Source organism: Aethalodelphis obliquidens, unplaced genomic scaffold (assembly GCF_003676395.1).
Source record: "Aethalodelphis obliquidens isolate GAN/ISIS:26980383/991018 unplaced genomic scaffold, ASM367639v1 scaffold97, whole genome shotgun sequence".
Taxonomy (NCBI): domain Eukaryota; kingdom Metazoa; phylum Chordata; class Mammalia; order Artiodactyla; family Delphinidae; genus Aethalodelphis; species Aethalodelphis obliquidens.
The window spans coordinates 2488930-2505372 of record NW_020838041.1 but is presented as its reverse complement, the minus strand read 5'-3'; the positions used below and the strand labels follow the sequence as shown (position 1 = coordinate 2505372).

General features: G+C 58.8%; 1 protein-coding gene across 1 annotated transcript in view; it reads right to left on the bottom strand.

Annotated features, from left to right (window-relative positions):
- PKP1 (plakophilin 1) overlaps nt 1–11938 on the bottom strand; it is a 43469-nt gene extending 31531 nt beyond the window's left edge. Inside the window, exons 1-2 of the mRNA XM_027096060.1 lie at nt 11499–11938; nt 2629–2735 (exon numbers count right to left, since the gene is read on the bottom strand). Coding sequence (XP_026951861.1) covers nt 2629–2735; nt 11499–11700 — 309 coding nt within the window. The 5' untranslated portion in view covers nt 11701–11938. The remainder of the gene's footprint in view (nt 1–2628; nt 2736–11498) is intronic.
- Between the last annotated feature and the right edge of the window lie 4505 nt (nt 11939–16443).

The window sequence follows — 16443 nt, the reverse complement described above, 5'->3', positions numbered from 1 at the left end:
TTCCAGAAACACTTCCGGCAATGGCAGCACAGCTGGACTCTTCCAGCTTAGCAACGATCTGTCTGCGGTCCTCCCAGGGCAGATGGAGGCTACTCTGAGGAGGGTCCGTGGGCCCTGTTCCCTCCCCCTGCCCTCTGCGCTCGTTTCTTGGCGGGGGGGGGGGGGGGGGGGCCCCCCCCCCCCCCCGCGGCCCCTCCCGCGGGGGGGGGGGGGGGGGGGGGGGGGGACTGAACTCCCCTGGCTCAGCTGTGCCAATCCCTGGGAAAATCCCATGGCTCCCCTATTGACTTGCCCCCTGCCCCCCTTCCCCTAAGTCCTGACTAGCGGTTCTGCCATCGTGGCTGACGTGCTCGGCTCCAGCAGCAATCCTTCCACCCATCCGCCTCCCTCCACCAAAGCCCCGTGTCCCACAGCCCCTCCTGAGCTAAGCGAGCCGGGACACGTGTCCAGGCAGCTCCTGACTGAGTCACTCTGAAATCCCGCCGGCAGAGAGAAGGAGCGACGAGGGCTGGGCCTTGGGGTTCGGGAAAGGAGGGAATTCTCACCGGGTGTCAGAAAACAGTCACGGGGAGGGTGTAGGGGCAGCTGGGAGCCGGTGAGGATCGAGTTAATGGACCAGAAGCAGTGCTGAACCCAGCCGCACACAGGCTCTCCCAAGAAGGCCCTCAGAACGAGTTCCCTGCAGGTCCTGGTTACAAATCCCCACGTGTAACAGCCCCTCATCTGATGACACGTCCCGGTTAATGTAACACGTCAACCCCTGAGTGGAGGTGAAGCACGCGCAGATGAGAACACTGATACCCAGAGAAATCAGAGCTCGATCTAAAGTCACAGAGTCAGAGAGCAGCCAGAGGCCCAGGGCGGGAACCCAAGCGCCAAGTTCTGGTTGGGCAACGCAACATTGTGAAGACACAGAACATCTGCGCGGTCAGCACGATTACTCATCTGACTGCTGGTCCCGTCCAGGGACCTGCCCCTCCTTGGGTCTCTCCTAATCCTTTTCACGGGCATTACGAAGTCATCTTCTCAGATTCTGCCTGGTCATCAGTCTCTCCGTCAAAGCCCTTTACTCACATCTATGCCTGGTCTGCCCGCCTACTGGGCTCAGTCAACTGTATTTATCAGTTATCGGCGCTGAGGGTATCAACTGACATGAAGAATAGGGAAAAACGGAGGGAACTAAATTCACAGCAAACCTAGTTAAAGCTGCGACGGAACACAAATCCTCCCAAATCAGCCCCAGTGAGACCTTATGTAGGAAGGAATCGAGTGGATGGCAAGGAACACCTAACTCATAAACCTCCCACCTCTCTCCTGCCCGGGACCCCGACATCTGTGAGCAATGTGGACTCAAAGCGAAAGCTGCTAAAACCTGAGGCCCAAGCGGACGGAGCCCAGAGTCCCACGGAGAAGCGGCCTTTATCCCCAGCTGCACAGGCCTGAAGGGCCTCACAGAAGGATTTCCAGAACAATACAGGCTAATGTTGGAATTAGCAAAATGAAAGGGAAGTCACAGGATTTGCAGACTGGGAGGAAACCTGGGTGTCACCTAGCCCGACACCCCGATTGTGGAGCAGAAGAAAACTCCTGCGTGGGCTTGTATGGTTGAAACAGGGCATCTGCCCTGGTGCTTGATGGAGAGCTAGGGCTAAAGAAATATTTGTTCAGTAATGGGCGGACGGGCATAGCGGGATGAGATCACACAGAAAGACAGTGACAGGGCCAGGATTAAAGGATCTAGGATAATGTCTACTCATGCTAATTTAAAAAAAAAATTCTTAAGAATGATTATAATCAGGTTGGTTTTTTTTTTTCTTTTGTTTTGCGGTACGTGGGCCTCTCACTGTTGTGGCCTCTCCCGTTGCGGAGCACAGGCTCCGGACGCGCAGGCTCAGCGACCATGGCTCACGGGCCCAGCTGCTCCGCGGCATGTGGGATCTTCCCGGACCGGGGCACGAACCCGTGTCCCCTGCATCGGCAGGCGGACTCTCAACCACCGCGCCACCAGGGAAGCCCAATCAGGTTTTTTTTTAATGCACATTATTTCGTTTAGTCCTGACAACAATCCCCAGAGGTAGACTTTGTTATATCCATTTTACATGTGGGGGAACTGAGACCCAGAGGTAGAAGAATCTTGCCCAAGGTCACATGCTCAGCAGTAAGTAACACAGCGAGAATCTGAACGCGGGTTTGTCCAACTTACAAACTCAAGCCACGTTCCCCCCTGGGCACACATCCTTGGTCATCAGCACATACTGAGGAGAGGGTTCCTTCGGGATTTTTCTAGAAACATCTAACCTATACATGACTGGACCATGAGAATTCAAACATCTTTCAAATCTATGATCAAATCAGATATATTGGGAAATGGACTTTTCTTTTGAATATGATGTTTTCTTTATGCTTTTTCTAAAATGTTCTCATCTGAGACATTCAGAAATATCCAGTCAGACAGGAGGCTGCAGTGAGAGCCACGTGTGAAATGATGGCCAAGCAAACGGACCCAGTCAGAGCTGGGGGCCCTCCCCTCGGGGACCCTTCCCACCCCGCACCGCTGTCTCGGCGACCAGGACGCGCCTTCTCCTCCACGAAGCCTGAGCCCACACCCTGCGGGAAGCCGCTCCTTACCGGATAGCCCCACGCGCCGTTCCCCGCCTGGAACTTCGAGTAGTAGCTGCTTCGGCCGGTGGTCCCGCAGCTGTTGTAATTGTCGGCCAGGCCGTCATACATGGAACCTTGAGGACAGGGGCAAGGGTTAGGCCATTCGCTCCCCACAGCCCTCCTGCCCACGGCGTCCCCTCCGCATCTGGGGCCCTGCGGCCCTCGGAGACCAGGGCTGAGGCCTTGGAGGAGGAGAACGGGGAAGCAGCCGTCTGCTCACCTTCTCCCTCTCTCCACCCGGCCCTCCACAGCCAGATGGCTGCAGGGTCAGCTCCGAGGGCCTCGGCCGACCCCTTCCTGGGGCTCTACCCCTGTGGCCGGGGGTGGGCAGACACCTACAGGTCAGGAGTTGGCCTGGAGGGCTTCAGGCCCCCGTCATCCCGGTCCAGGGAATCACAACTCCGAGTTCCACAAGGATGGCCTTCCCACTCAAGGACGACAGCCCGGAGCTCCACATGGCAGCTCCAGAGCCTCAGGGCCGCAGGGCAGCTCCGCAGGGTCCGGGGCCGACGCCATGCGGGACTCTGGTCCCCGAACCCAGCTTTCCGCCCCCTCCTGCATCTCCCAGGTGCCCCAGCTGCTGCAGGGGGAGCGGCCACCAACCTCAAAGGCCCGCTGAGGATTAATGAACTGTCTTCCGAGTGCTTGGGGGCCCACAGATGACAGGCTCCGGGGAGGACAGAGTGTCATTACTCTTATTAAGGGTAAAGTGGCTTTGGTTTTCAGAAGGCAGCCTGGACGCTAGGCTCCTTCACCGGATGGCTGAGGAACCCGAAAGGACAGCCCAATTCTTCCCGCTGTCCTGCTGCCCTTGAAGCGAGGCTGACAGTGACCTGCCTGGGGCTTTGCTCACACCGTGTCCCGTGCCGAGTCTGCCTTCCTTCCTCGGCCACAGCCACTGAATCACAACCGTCTGTAAACCCACGTTCAAAACCTGCAGCCGGGCCCCGCCCAAGAGGCTGTCCTGCCGTCCGTACCCCAGGTCATATCCTGCCTGGTGCCCCATTTCCTAGACTAGGAACCATGGCCCCACGGCCTGGGCGTCCGGAGCAAGGGTGGTCCTACACTCTTACTAAGCGATGGCCCCTGGGGAAAGTCGATCCAGGGAGAGCGGGTAGACCCAGCATCAGGGGAAGGGTCCGGCCGGGATCCCACCTGGCTCAATTCACCCCTCCCCATCGGCTGTGCTCCCTCAGACTCCCAAGCCTTTGGGGGTGAGCGCTGGAGCATCTGAGCTGGGGGGAGAAGACAGAGCAGAGGGGCAGCTTTGGGTTGTGGCAGATGTCCCTGCCTGGTGCCACCTCCTCTGTCCAGAGCCAGGTGACCCCCAACAGCTCACAGGAGGGGCAGTGTCCCTGATTCTCCATGCCCCCCATCACGGAGGATCAACTGGCCACTGGGGCTGCCGGCAGTGGCGCAGACCCCCTGTCCTGGGCGCCTAGCGGTGCTGGAATTGGTTCTGGCTCCGGCATTTGGGCAAAACACTTGCCTTCTCTCGGCCTTGGCTTCCTCTTCTACAGAAAGAGGGGTTTGGCCTCTCTGGACCTCAAGGTCCCGTGGTTGTGTGATTACAGTGACTTGTGTCTGGGCATTCAGAGAAGCCTGACCTCTCTTCTCTAGAGACAGGGCTCAGCAAGGAAGAAGTTTGGGCATCAAAGGCTACATCACCACCTCCTTTGCTGCCTGCCTCAGGGTCCCCCAGAGGTGTCCCCACCCCAGAAAGCCCCAGGCCCAGGCCTGGCTCCAGAAGGGACGCCCCTGAGGCTCTGAATTGCTCCAAGCTCCCTGCTGAATGCAGGCAGCTCATGCCTCTTCCTTTCTCCAGAAGCTCTGGAAAAGCTGCCTTTGTCAGGAGGAGTCTGGAGGCAATCTCATGGGCGTGGACGCCCAGAACTCGCTCTCACCGAGAAAAGGGGCTGCAGCCAGGAACCCCGGTGGCCGACAGCCAGCGTCCCGTCTATCTCCCCTCCTGACACCCCTTCCAGGGCAGGCCAAGGCAGGGTTCACCTGGGCAGGGATTTCTCACCCAAGGGCAAGCGTGGGTCAGCCAGCTGCTTTGGATGAAAAATCTGGGGTGGTGACAGACACACAGAGTTATGGGAGAGGCGTCTCCAGGAGGCTCCGTGGAGGGCATGCTCCCACAGAGCCTCCGCCCTGCTGGGGAGGGAGTCTGTCAGCAGTGATGTCACTCGCCCTCTTGGTCATCAGGTGAAGCATATCCTCCCCGACACCCTGCACCTGCCCGCCTCCCTCTCATTCTCCTCTGTGTGACAGGCGGGGAGTTCTCTGCCGTGGAGGCAGATGACCTCTGGAGTACCTTATCATTTCAAGGCCAGTCCCTGTGACCCAGGGGGGACTGTGGTGATGACAGGTGTGGGTTGTAACTCTCACTTCTGGTTGGGCCAAGGCCTCCAGGCCCTTCCAGGCAGCTCCTGAAGGCATCTCCCCAAGATCACCTGCAACTGGGGGTCAAACTGCCTGACTCCCACCGTGAGCTGCCTGGCTTGGCCTCCTTGTGAGAACGTGGCTGCCATCACACCAGCCAGCACTGCTTCTCTGGCGGGAGGCAGCTGTCTTGGGCCGAGGTTTCGAGGGTGGGGAGTCCAGACACCTCACACACTTGCAGTCACACCTTGCAGTGTACCAGATACCCGAAGGGGTGCAGGCGGGAGGCGAGCCGTTTGTGAGACTGTTACTCCCACAGCAGAAGCGAGCGCTCCCTCTCCTGACCCTGGGGGGTCTGGTTGGGAAGTACCACCCTCTGAAAGTCAAGTTCAGCAGGAAGAACATGGAGCTTCTCACTGAGAGTGATGGGACAGCTCTGATGGCCTGCACTTCTCCACTGGCCCCTTGACCTCACTGGACGTCACTTCTAGGAAGCCTTTCCTGATGACCCCCACCTGGTCCCCGTGCCCCAGGCTGCCTGTCCTCTCAGTGCAGGGTACGGTGAGGTACGGTCCCCCTGCCCAGCTCTGGTGCCTTGAGGCTCAGTGTTCCCATAACCGCAGCAGGGGACTGGGGTCCTTGCCTCCACTCAACCAGGCCCCCCTCCCACCCAAAGAGGTCCCTGGTGGGTCGGTGAACCGGGGAGAGGCTGGGGCCAGAACGCCCAAGGCTATATTCTCAGGGAGGTGGGAAGGGAGGGGGTCCCAGCACCAGTTTGCCCCACAGTCACCCCACCTCCCGGGAAGCACTACACTCGCTGTTGTCGCTGGAAGGGCCCAGGGGCCTCTCCGCGTGGCCCAACTGTGTGTCTGCCTCGAGGCATCTGCCCTCCCACAGGAGCCCGGGGTCAGAGAGCAGAGGTCTGCCTTACCTGTGGACCAGCACGGCCGGCCGCTCCCTACGCTGCAAGCCTCACTGTGGGTCACTGCTCTGGGTGACAAGCCATCTCAGAAAAGCCACCCCGCACACGGCAGCACCCCGGAGCCCCTTCCCTGTGGCCTTGCACGGGCGGCCTGACTCTCCCGGTGTCACTGGGCAGCCCTCTGTCAGGACCCCCAGGATTCCTTCCCCACTGGGACGGGTGAACCTTCGCAGGGATGACTCACCCTTCCACCCCCAAGCATTCCATGGGTCACGCCCGCCACGCCTGAAACATTCCTGCTCTCCTTCTCAGGCAGGCCTCTCCCTGGAGCCCAAACCCTGCACAAAACCAGCTCCTCCTGGAGAAGACCCACCCCCCACCCCGGCGCCCCAACTCGCCCTGGGAGCCGTGTCAGCACCCGGGCTACCTGCTCGACGCACTCTGTGCTGTACATTCTCTGTGTGTGTCTGCTGGGGGCGCTCTCCACCCACCCCGACCCAGGACCAGACTCCACCTGGAGAAGGCCCTCGGGACACCGGCCAGCCTGGCCAAAGGGCTGCCCCAGGGGCAGAGGTTGCCCGAAACGCCTCTCCTCCACCCCAGTCTCCCCACACCCCCGTCCCTGCTAGCCACAGGCCCTCCCAGAGAGGGATGTCTGTGAATCTGCCTCTCACAAGGTTCCTGCCTCTTCTAGCTGCTTCTGCACTTACATCTGTTCCTTAGCACAGAAAGCTTCAGAAGGGAAGCCCACTGTCTCTCGGCCTCAGAAACGCCTTTACTTCACCCCCGAAATCCGTCCCATCCAGGGTGCCCAGCAGGGTGAGGCCCACAGCAAGAGGAATTTAAGTTAGACAATAAGGAGAACTGTCAGAAGAGGGCACGGAGATGTCTGGGACCCCGGACTGTCCCGCAGCCCAGCTCCTGCCCCTCGAACATCGCAGGGGATGTTCTGCCCTCCACCCAGGCCAGTGGGGCGCTCGTGGACACGCCGCTGGAAACCTGCTTCTCCTCCTCACGACCTGTGTGTGGCCACCACTAAGCCTAAGTGCTGAACTGAGGGCAGAAGCGTGCTGGGGCCTGGGCTCAGCCCCCCGAGGGGGGTCCAGGGTAAAGCATCGTCACCAGTAACTGCCACACTAGATGCCCGTCCCTGTGTGTGTGTAGAGGTGTGTGCCTGTGATGGGGTGGTCCCCACAGGGGGTCTCTGTGTGAGGGCGGGTGAGGGCCAGAACTTTGCTGCATCTCAGAACCGCCTGGGAGCCTTTAACAGTCCACATGCCCGCGCTGTCCCCATACTAACTGAACCAGAACCTCTGGGGGCCGGAAATTCCCAGACTCTTCCGACGTGTAACCATGCTTAAGACAGTGCTTTGGGGGATAGTTTTGGGGGATCTGATGCTTCCTGGAAGGAAACCGTGAGGGCCGTGTCTTGAGGGGAGGAGCTTTTTTTGCAGCTGCAGATGGTCTGGGGAAACGGTCTGGAGAGGCCATGAGTTATACATCTATTTCCAGTGAAATATCTGGAGATGATCTCACCCCACCTCTTACGATTGCACAGACCCAGAGAGGGGCAGCCACTTGCCCGAGATCACACAGCAGCTGGCAACAGATCAGAGAGAACTCAAGCCTCCTGACACCAGTGGGACTCCTGCTGCTGTACAAGCTGCCGCGAGGCGGGCCGCGTGTGAATGCGCGTGTGCGTGAGGACACGTGTGTGTGTGTGTACAGCGGTGGGTATACGTGTGCATACACGCGTGCCTGTGTGGCGTGTGCCTACAAAGAGCCTCACAGGAGGCTACCTTCCATGGAAAACAGTCCTCCATTTTGTTTTGTTCAAACATCACATAACTTCTACGGGTCACACCCTATCGCAGAAGTAGCTCCCAGAGTTTCAAACCTAGAACAAGTGGCTTATTGATATTTACAATTCCGTGTGTGGGGAGAGGAATTTCTTTTGTTTTGTTTATTTGTTTTCTAATCTCTGTCAATGAGCTTAGCAAAGGAGCAGGATGGGGGGGGAACACCCCGGAATACTCGGCATTTCTGCATGTGTTGTAACAGGCCGGTGGAAATCCTGGCTAAGCCCTCAGCTCCTAGAGGAGGCATTGTGAAGAAATGAGAACTGGTCTGCTTGAAGTTTAACTAAGATGTTTCCCTGCTGGGGCAGGCCTAAGCACAGACACCACGTACCTCCTCCCGTCTCAGCTTTGGTCCCGAGGAAATAACCCCAGAAGAGACACCTGTGCCCAGCCTGTGGTCAGGGCAGGACACCTTCCAGGACAGTAGAGACAGCAGAACCTCCCCGGGTGGAGGGTCACGCCGAGACACAGCCCCCCATGAATCCAGGGAGCCGGCCAGCGGGGCCCTAAGACAGGGTCTTGGCTCCCCTGGGCACAAGCCTGCCCCCAGGAGGGCCCTGGGGAGCAGGACACCTGCCCAGCGCACCCCACCCCCACCTCTGACCATCACAGGTGGGAAATGGTGCTTCTGAGAAGAATGGAGACAGAACCTTCGGGCCCAAGGCTGACGATGGCTCCCGGGGCAGTGCGCAGGGCGCGTGGGTTAGGACTCCCTGGAATGCTGTGTGGAAGGCAGCTGGTTCCACCGAGCTGTGTGTGTGTGTGTGTGTGAGTGTATGTGTGTGTGTGTGTATGTATGTGTGAGTGTGTGTGCGCGCGTGTGTGAGAGAGTGTATGTGTGTGAGTGTATGTGTGCGTGTGTGTGTGCGCGCGCGCGTGTCTGTGTGAGTGTGTATGTATGTGTGAGTGTGAGTGTGTGTGCGCGCGTGTGAGTGTGTGTGCGTGTGTGTGTGTGGCAGCGGCGGCTTCGGACTTGGATCAGAGGAGATTTGGGTTCAGCTTTAGGAAGAGATTCCAAGCGGAGCATTAAGGGCATGAAAATGGCAGTGTCTCCGCTCGGGCCAGACGACAGCGCACCAGTCCCTCTCCCCACGGTCCACCCCGCAGCGGCTCCCCGCCCGCCGCAAGGAGGTCATGTTTCCCAGCCCTGATCTCCGGCTGGGCAGCCACGTTCCCGGGTTCCTCCCGCTGCCCACGGGGACCCTCGGGAAGCGTGGGCAGCAGTGCTCAGAGGCCCCATTCAGGAGAAGATGGGTGGGCGGGTCCCGAGCAGCCTCCTCCTGCAGGGCCTCCAGGCCCCAGAGAACCCCTCCCTAACGGGGGACTGCCCAACAGGGTGGGCCGTGCGTCTGGGCCCGTGTTTGGGGAGGGCACGGCAGAGATGGGCGTTCACGCCAGGCTTCTCCCACGCGGTCCCACACCCAGCCCTCGGCGGCTCAAGGCCCCTCCCTGACAGGATGGAAGGCAGCCCTACGGGCTGGCTCCGGACAAAAGACACTCCTACTGCCAGGATCGTGGGTGGCTGACCCCTGACTGTCCTACAGGGCTACAGGGAGAGGCAGCTCCTCTGCGGTCAGTGGGGCGCACCTGGCCTTCTTCAGGGCGGGGGCCCGGGAGAATCAAAGACCCCAGAGAAACCTGCTCTTCTGTCTCGGGCAACTGAAAGAGAATTCGAGTCTGTGCAGGGGGCGAGGGGGATGGCCTGGGGCGTGGTCCTTTCACAGTCGCCAATCACCCCTCCGGGGACCAGAGCAGACACATGGAGTGAAACCAACGGGACAGAGAAGGACCAAAGCGGGGAGAGGCAGTCACAGAGCAAACGGGGGACGCCTGGGCGGTGCTGGCGAAGAGACAAAGCCGGATAAACCAGAAACGCCAGCTGCAGGTGGCCTGACGGCCTCTCCCAGCTACAGTGCCGCTGGGGAAACTGGTCAGAGCCAGGGGTAGAGGGGACATGCCTCCAGGGTCAGCCCTCAGAGAGGGACGCACTAGCCATCAGAGTCCGCCCCTGCCTGCTGACGCCCCCGGAGGACCTTGGGATGGAGAAGTGGAGAGAAGAGGGATGGATGTGTCACCCACAAAGAGAGAGGCCAGGGGCACAGTGCCCAGCCAGCGCCCCATGGGGGGATCAGAGGGGGTGTCTGGGGCACCGGGGCTGGTCTGAGACTTTTCTGGAGCTGCGAGCCTCCAGCTCAGGCCAGGGACGGAGTGGGAGCGGGACGGGGACAGGTGAGTCTGCAGCAAGGGAGAGAGGAGGTTGGCTTGAGCTGCGACTGGGCTGTGGCCAGGAAGGGCACTTTGTTTCCCAAACCTACTTCCAAATAAGGCTGGAAGCAGCTACCAAACAAAAGGGAAGGGGGCAGGCGCTCTGGAGGCTGTGACCTCGAGTGGGGGTCTGGGAGGAGAGGAGTAGGGGGCACAGCCGCACAGACCTTTGGGTTTGCGGTGCAGGGGAGTCCTCTGCCAGCCACTTTCTCCCCCTCAGCTCTACACGGGGGCCACTTGGGCGGGGGCACAGAGGTTGAAATTGTGAGCTGGTGTGTGTGTGTGTGCGCGCACGTATGCACGCGTGTGTGGGAGAATCGGTGAGGATTCATCTCCTTTGTCCCCCCCTCTTTACTACCCTCATTCTCCCCGCTCTCTCATGAACACCTGACTTGATCACTGTATCTCTTTTTTTCAATAAGTAAATCTTGGATGACCTGTACTGTTTGCAGTCTGCAGCGACTTTATTAGCATTTAAATAAGTAAATAGAAGGTACCCTGATCCGTGTGTAATTCTCACTGGGAATTGTTTGTATGAAAGCGTTTGGTCTAAAAATCCTCCGCAAAGGGCCCTGTCAGGTATCATACCTTCCTCCTTGCGTTTCAGGGGTCCTACCCCTTTCTCCTGGCCGCCCCCAGGTGGGGGAGCTTACCGTGGAGGGGAGAGGGCTGGCCGGGCCGGCACCTAGATGGACAGGTGCCCACCACGAGGGCCCAGCAAGGCGGGGGGTCGAGGGCGGGGCATTCCCAACCTTGGCCACCGAATTCCCTAGCTGCCCCTAAGACACTTGTTTCTAGGCAAGCTGAGTGGGTCAGGGCGAATCCCGTAGGAAAGTGGGTTTGTCTCAGCCACGGGAAAGAGGGCATCCTGGTCCCCTTCCCGGCCTCAGTCCCCAGGGTCCGCACTGGCCCGGGGCGACCTTGGAACCACACATGCCTCTTCCAGGTGCGAGGCTCCCGCTACCACGCCGCGCAGTCACAAGGGCTTGTCTGCTCCCTGAGCCACCTCCCCGGCCGCCCGCCCCTCCTGGGCCTCCACTCGGGTCTCCGTGATTCCCTGCCCGTCGGGCAGCCACGCACCGCCCTCCCCCCGGACCCCCCCCAGCCACTGAGATCCCGCAGCTAAGTCCGGGCAAGATGGGGCGGGGTGAGGGAGGCGCACGACCCCGGGCGACCGGGTAAGACAGGACGCGGAGACAGCTCCCCGGAGCAGGCCGGGGAAGAGAAAGCCCTGGGCCCCGAGAACGGCCCTGACTGCGTCTCCCACCGCGCCCCCACCCCCCAACACCGTGAGCGCGCCGCCGAGCGGCGGCTGCACAGTAGACCCGGCGGCGGAGGGGAGCGCTGCTGGGGTCTGCGCGCGCCCCGCGCCCCGCCGCCCGGCCACGCGCGCATCCGGCCTTTACCTCGGATGGAGTGGCTCGGGGTGGACGACTGGGAAGTCTTGGACTTCTGCCGCTTGACGGTCATCATCACCTGCTCCTGCACGCGCTGCTGGCCCGACGTGCCGGTCTTTATCTTCAGGTCCGACGGCAGGGCCAGCGTCGAGTTGTCCTGGTCCTGGAAGCATTCGTAGGCCAGGGCGGTCTTGAGCGGCGAGTGGTTCATGGCGGCGCGGGGCGCGGGCCCGGAAAGCGAGCGGCAAGGTGCGAGGTGCGGGGCTCGCGACGTGCGGGTAGGCAGCGGGGTCTTCTCGTGCTCAGAGGCTCCCTGTGCCCATAGAGCGACGACCACGCGCGTGACAGCTCCCGGCTGCTGCTCCCGGCACTTCCACCCGGCGCGTCCTGGCCCAAGCACTGGCGGGCCCGCCCTTCGCCGCGCTGGATATACCGCCCCGCCCGGCGCCGCCCCCTCCCCGCCGCGGCCGCTCCAGCGGAGCCCCGGGCGCTGAGCTGCGGGCCGGGCGCTCTGGGGGCAGGGCTTCAAGTCCCGAGCCTGGACCGTGCTCTCTCTTGCTTTGTCCCCCTTCCCTCTCCCCGCGACCTGCCGAGGTGAGGCCTCCGCCGGGGAGCCGCCCTCTGTCCCGGCGGTCCTGCGCGCTCAGGGATAGAGTGCGTGCTCAGCTCGGGACTGAGGGAGACTTCTCTCTAGGAAAAAGGAGTCTTTCTCGACTGCGCCCCCTGCACAGCCAGATGCCCATCTGCCTCCGTGCAGAGGTCACTGCGGAGACCGGCCCTGTGGATGGGGGTGAGGGCCTGAAGCCCACAGCAGGATGAGACTTGAGATGGAAAACCACAAAGTAGTGCCCACCCCCCAGGGCATGGGCATGCCAGGGGAAACACCAGGTGAACAGTGGGTGTCTCTGAAACTCCAGACTTAGCCCCTGAAATGGGTGCCTGGTACATCTTCGGGGCTCAATAAAAAATATGTTTTAACGGACGAGTAAATGAAGACTAGCTAATTTAAGGTAAATTAAGTCTGATTTGAATCCTACCCAGATCCTTACTGAAAAACCATAAGGTAGCCTACCCCTTAAAACTACCTGGCTGTGGACTTATTATCCTAGGACGTCGTGTGCATTCTCCCATACTCCCTGGGGCGTGTGTAGCGATGTTTCATTCTTGTAGCTTTGTCCGCAGGCCCCGAGGTAGCCGGCGCCAGGGAACCTGGTGTGTAACAGGAACTGAATATTTCAAACCTATGTTGATGGAAATCTTTCTAAGGGCAGCACACCCCTGCCTTTCCCCCTTTGGCAAAAGACCCTGAGCACATTTATGCACTTCTTGACAACTCAGGGTTCCCGTGCTGGACACCCAGTGCTGAACGGACAGTGCAGTCCGGTCAGCTTCTGTGTGTTCCGGGCTCCTCCAGCCATCACCTCTGCTGTCCTTTGTAGCTGGCACTCGCAGCTCACACCCTTCACTTTCAGCTTGCCCTTCTGCTCTGCAGAGGAAGGGACCCTCAGAATCTATGCTCGTGGGGAATTCTGTGAGCTGGACTTGAGAAGCCCAGGGATGGTCTCAGGGACCACATGATGGTCACTCGCTCGCTTCCTGAGACGTGGGTGTTCCAGGCAGGAGCCCAGCTATTCTCCGTAATGCATTCCTGGGAGCCACGTGCAGAGAAGAAAATCGTAAAGCACATCGTGGATTCAATAGAAATAGTTTTCTGATTGAGGGTTATGTCCCTAAGAACTTAGAGTCAAATAAACCGGAGATGTGACCAACAGTACGTCATGGATACCAAAGCCCAACCCCTGTAGACCTTGACTATCACTTCAGATTGTAAGATTCTGCGTTGAGCCATAGTCTGCCAGGGCTGGACCGAGCCTTGGACGTCATCCAGCCCAGCCTCTGCAGTTTTCTGACTCGAAGAGGAGGTAGCTTGCCAGTGGTCACCAGTTAATACGTGGCAAACCTACCTTTCAGTCGGGCCTGGTGACTCCAGGGCCAGTGTGCTTCCCTCCACGCTATCTGGCCTCCGTTATAAAAGTCCTACAAAATGGGCCTTAAAGTACAGTGCACACCGATGACGGAAGGGGCCCAACATCCTATAAAGTATACATGACAGCACAGAAAAACACAAGTCCATTGTATCATGCATTTGGCCCATCTACAACCTAATATGCTAGCCATAATAAATGTTCATTTCATCTTTAAATAATGATAATTTTGCCACCTTTAGGATGTAGAAGGGCCCTGAGGGAGGTGACAGGAGTGGCCCATATTGCTGTAATAGCCCATACTTAGCCCCTGGGGGTTGAAAGTGATTATCTTTAAAATGGTTTCCAGATATGAAGCTTTTCTAGATGCTTCTCTATTATTTTGATATTAACATTTTCATCTATTGATAGCCACAGCAAGTATCTGCTGTGCTCCTACATATCAGGCACAGTCTGGGCCCTTTACATAGACCATCTCATTTGAATGCAATCATCCTATGGGGTGGGTACCAGCATCCGCATCTTTCTTTTTCGGGTGAGGAAACAGGCTCACCAAGGTCACAAGGCTGGTAAGCGGCACAGGCAGCCTGGATCCAGCACCTGGGCACTTGGTGACGGTGCCAGGCTACCTCCTTGAGGTTCCCCTGTGACGAGCAGTGGCTAAAATCCTTCCAAGGACCAACCTTTTAACAGCATCTGTTTCCATCACAAGGCACGAAAGCCAGGCCACCTGGGATCCAGTTCCCGCGGTATCCCTAACTCGATTCATGATGCTGGACAGGTGGATGGAGGAGGATGCCCTCCTCCATCCTCCCCTCCAAATCTGTAAAGCAAGGAGGTAGATTTGATAGCTCCCCAAGTCCACCGTAGCCCAAACACTCTCTAATTCAGCTGTCAGTTATGGGGGTGTTTAGAGCAGGAGAATCTTGAATCAGGTCTTCTGGACTTTGCCTCTCCTACCCCAATAACAAGGTGAAGCAAAGTCTGGATGTGGACGTGGATGGAGGGAGGGCCGGCACCACCAGTCCGTCCACTCTGCAGACACTATTTTATCTCCCAGTAACCCCCCAGGAGGTATTGTTTTGCAGATGAGAAAACACACTCAGAAACAGGAAGTCAGTGGTGCAGCCGGGATCCGAACCAAGTCTGACCCCCGACCTGGGAGAAAGAAAGGAAGGTGACTCAAGCCACAGGTCTGGGGCCACAGGGAGGTTCGTTCTGGCTGGGAAGATGGGTCTGGGCCACAGCTTTTCCTGTCACCTCTCTCTCCTGCCTGCCCAAGCCCCGCCCCTTAGGGGCCCTGCCCCTGAAACAGACCAGAGGAGAGGGTCACAGTCCCCAAGTGAGGAACAGAGGCCACAGAGGCCCCGGAGATGAGCGCGCTCTGAATGGCACGTCTTTAGATGGTGAAAACACCCGAGTGGGTGTGGGTGGATTTGAGTTGAGAGGGTGTGGGGTGGTCTAGGGAAAGCGTCTTGGAAGAAGTTAATTTTGACTTGATTCGGAAACAAGATGAGTCAATTTCACCTTCAAAGACACTGGGATGATGAGTGTGGATGGGGGTCTTATCCTCTGCTGCCTGCCCTGCAGACTGCCTGGGACCCAGATTCCACTCTCAACACTCAGGGCTCTCCGAGAGGGGGAATATGGATTCGTTCATTCAATGAGTACTTCGTGAGGACCTCCCACGAGGCAGGGCCCGTGCTAGGACATGAGGCCGAAAGAGACAAAGTTCCCGTCTTTATCCAGCTCACCTCCTAGAGGGGAGGGAGGCACCGCTGGGCCAGGTCGGAGCACTGGCTCAGGTGGAGGCTGAGACGATGCCTCTGGGGCTCCTGCTGCTTCTAAGGGTTGAAGCTACTCCTTGCTGTTTCCAGGCCCTCAGGTGAGGGGGCCACCTCCACCTGAACCCCAAACGGAGCTGGAAGCGGTAGCTTCCCGGGTGGACCCCTTGCGAAGCCCAGTCCTTCCTCACCTGCCCCCTCCCTGTCCCGGGTAGCTCTGGGCTTTCCGGCTGCCTGGTCTCTTCCAGCTGAGTCCCCGGTCAGCTAGTGGGATCCCCGGTGGCAGCCCAAGTCAGGAGCTGTAGCGCCTTCCCTGGGGGACCCCGCTGCCCCTCCCCCCCCACTAGCCTCCCTCCTCATTTTGTTTCCTGCCAGCCCTGTCTGACTCGCCCGGCGCCGATGCCTCCCCGGCGCCTTTGCACATACGTTCCTCTGCGTGCGGCTCACTCAGGCTGTCTCGTAAGTCTGTCCCGAGTGCTAACCGGCTACGCGGCAGGCCAGTCCCCACGGACAAAACTGTGATGGATGGCCGGGTCCGCTCTCATTCGCCCTCTGAGCGGTGGTCAGGGAGGGGTCAGACAGGGGCGCGCAGGCCACCCATCTCAGCAGTGGGGGAAGGTGCCACAGGCAGAGGGAACCATGGGGTAAAGGCCATGAGCCTGGCACGTCCTCGGGGCCCACAGACCAGCGCGGCCTCGGTGTGGGGAGGAGAAGGCGCGCACAGGTGGACACAGGCGGGCAGGGTGTGCTGTCCTGCGCAGCTCTGGGTGATGATGGCAATGTTCTGTGTCTGTGCTGATCGAACCAGTTACAGCTAAATGAAGTAAGGGGGGTGGGCAGGATAAACTAGGAGTGTGGGATTAGCAGATACAAACCACTATACGTAAAAGAGATCAACAATGAGGACCTACTGTCTAGCACAGGGAACTCTACTCAGTATCTTGTGATAACCTATAAGGAAAAAGAATCTGAAAAAGAATAGATATATGTAACTGAATCACTTTGCTGAACACCTGAAACACATTATAAATTAACTGTACTTCAATTTAAAAATTTTTTTAAATAAATTTTAAAATGTCAGCTCCTCAGACACACCAGCCACATTTCAGATACTTCCACGTGTGAACACAGTGGCCACCAGCACAGCGTCATGCCGGACCCTCTAGACCTCTGTCCGGGGTTTGA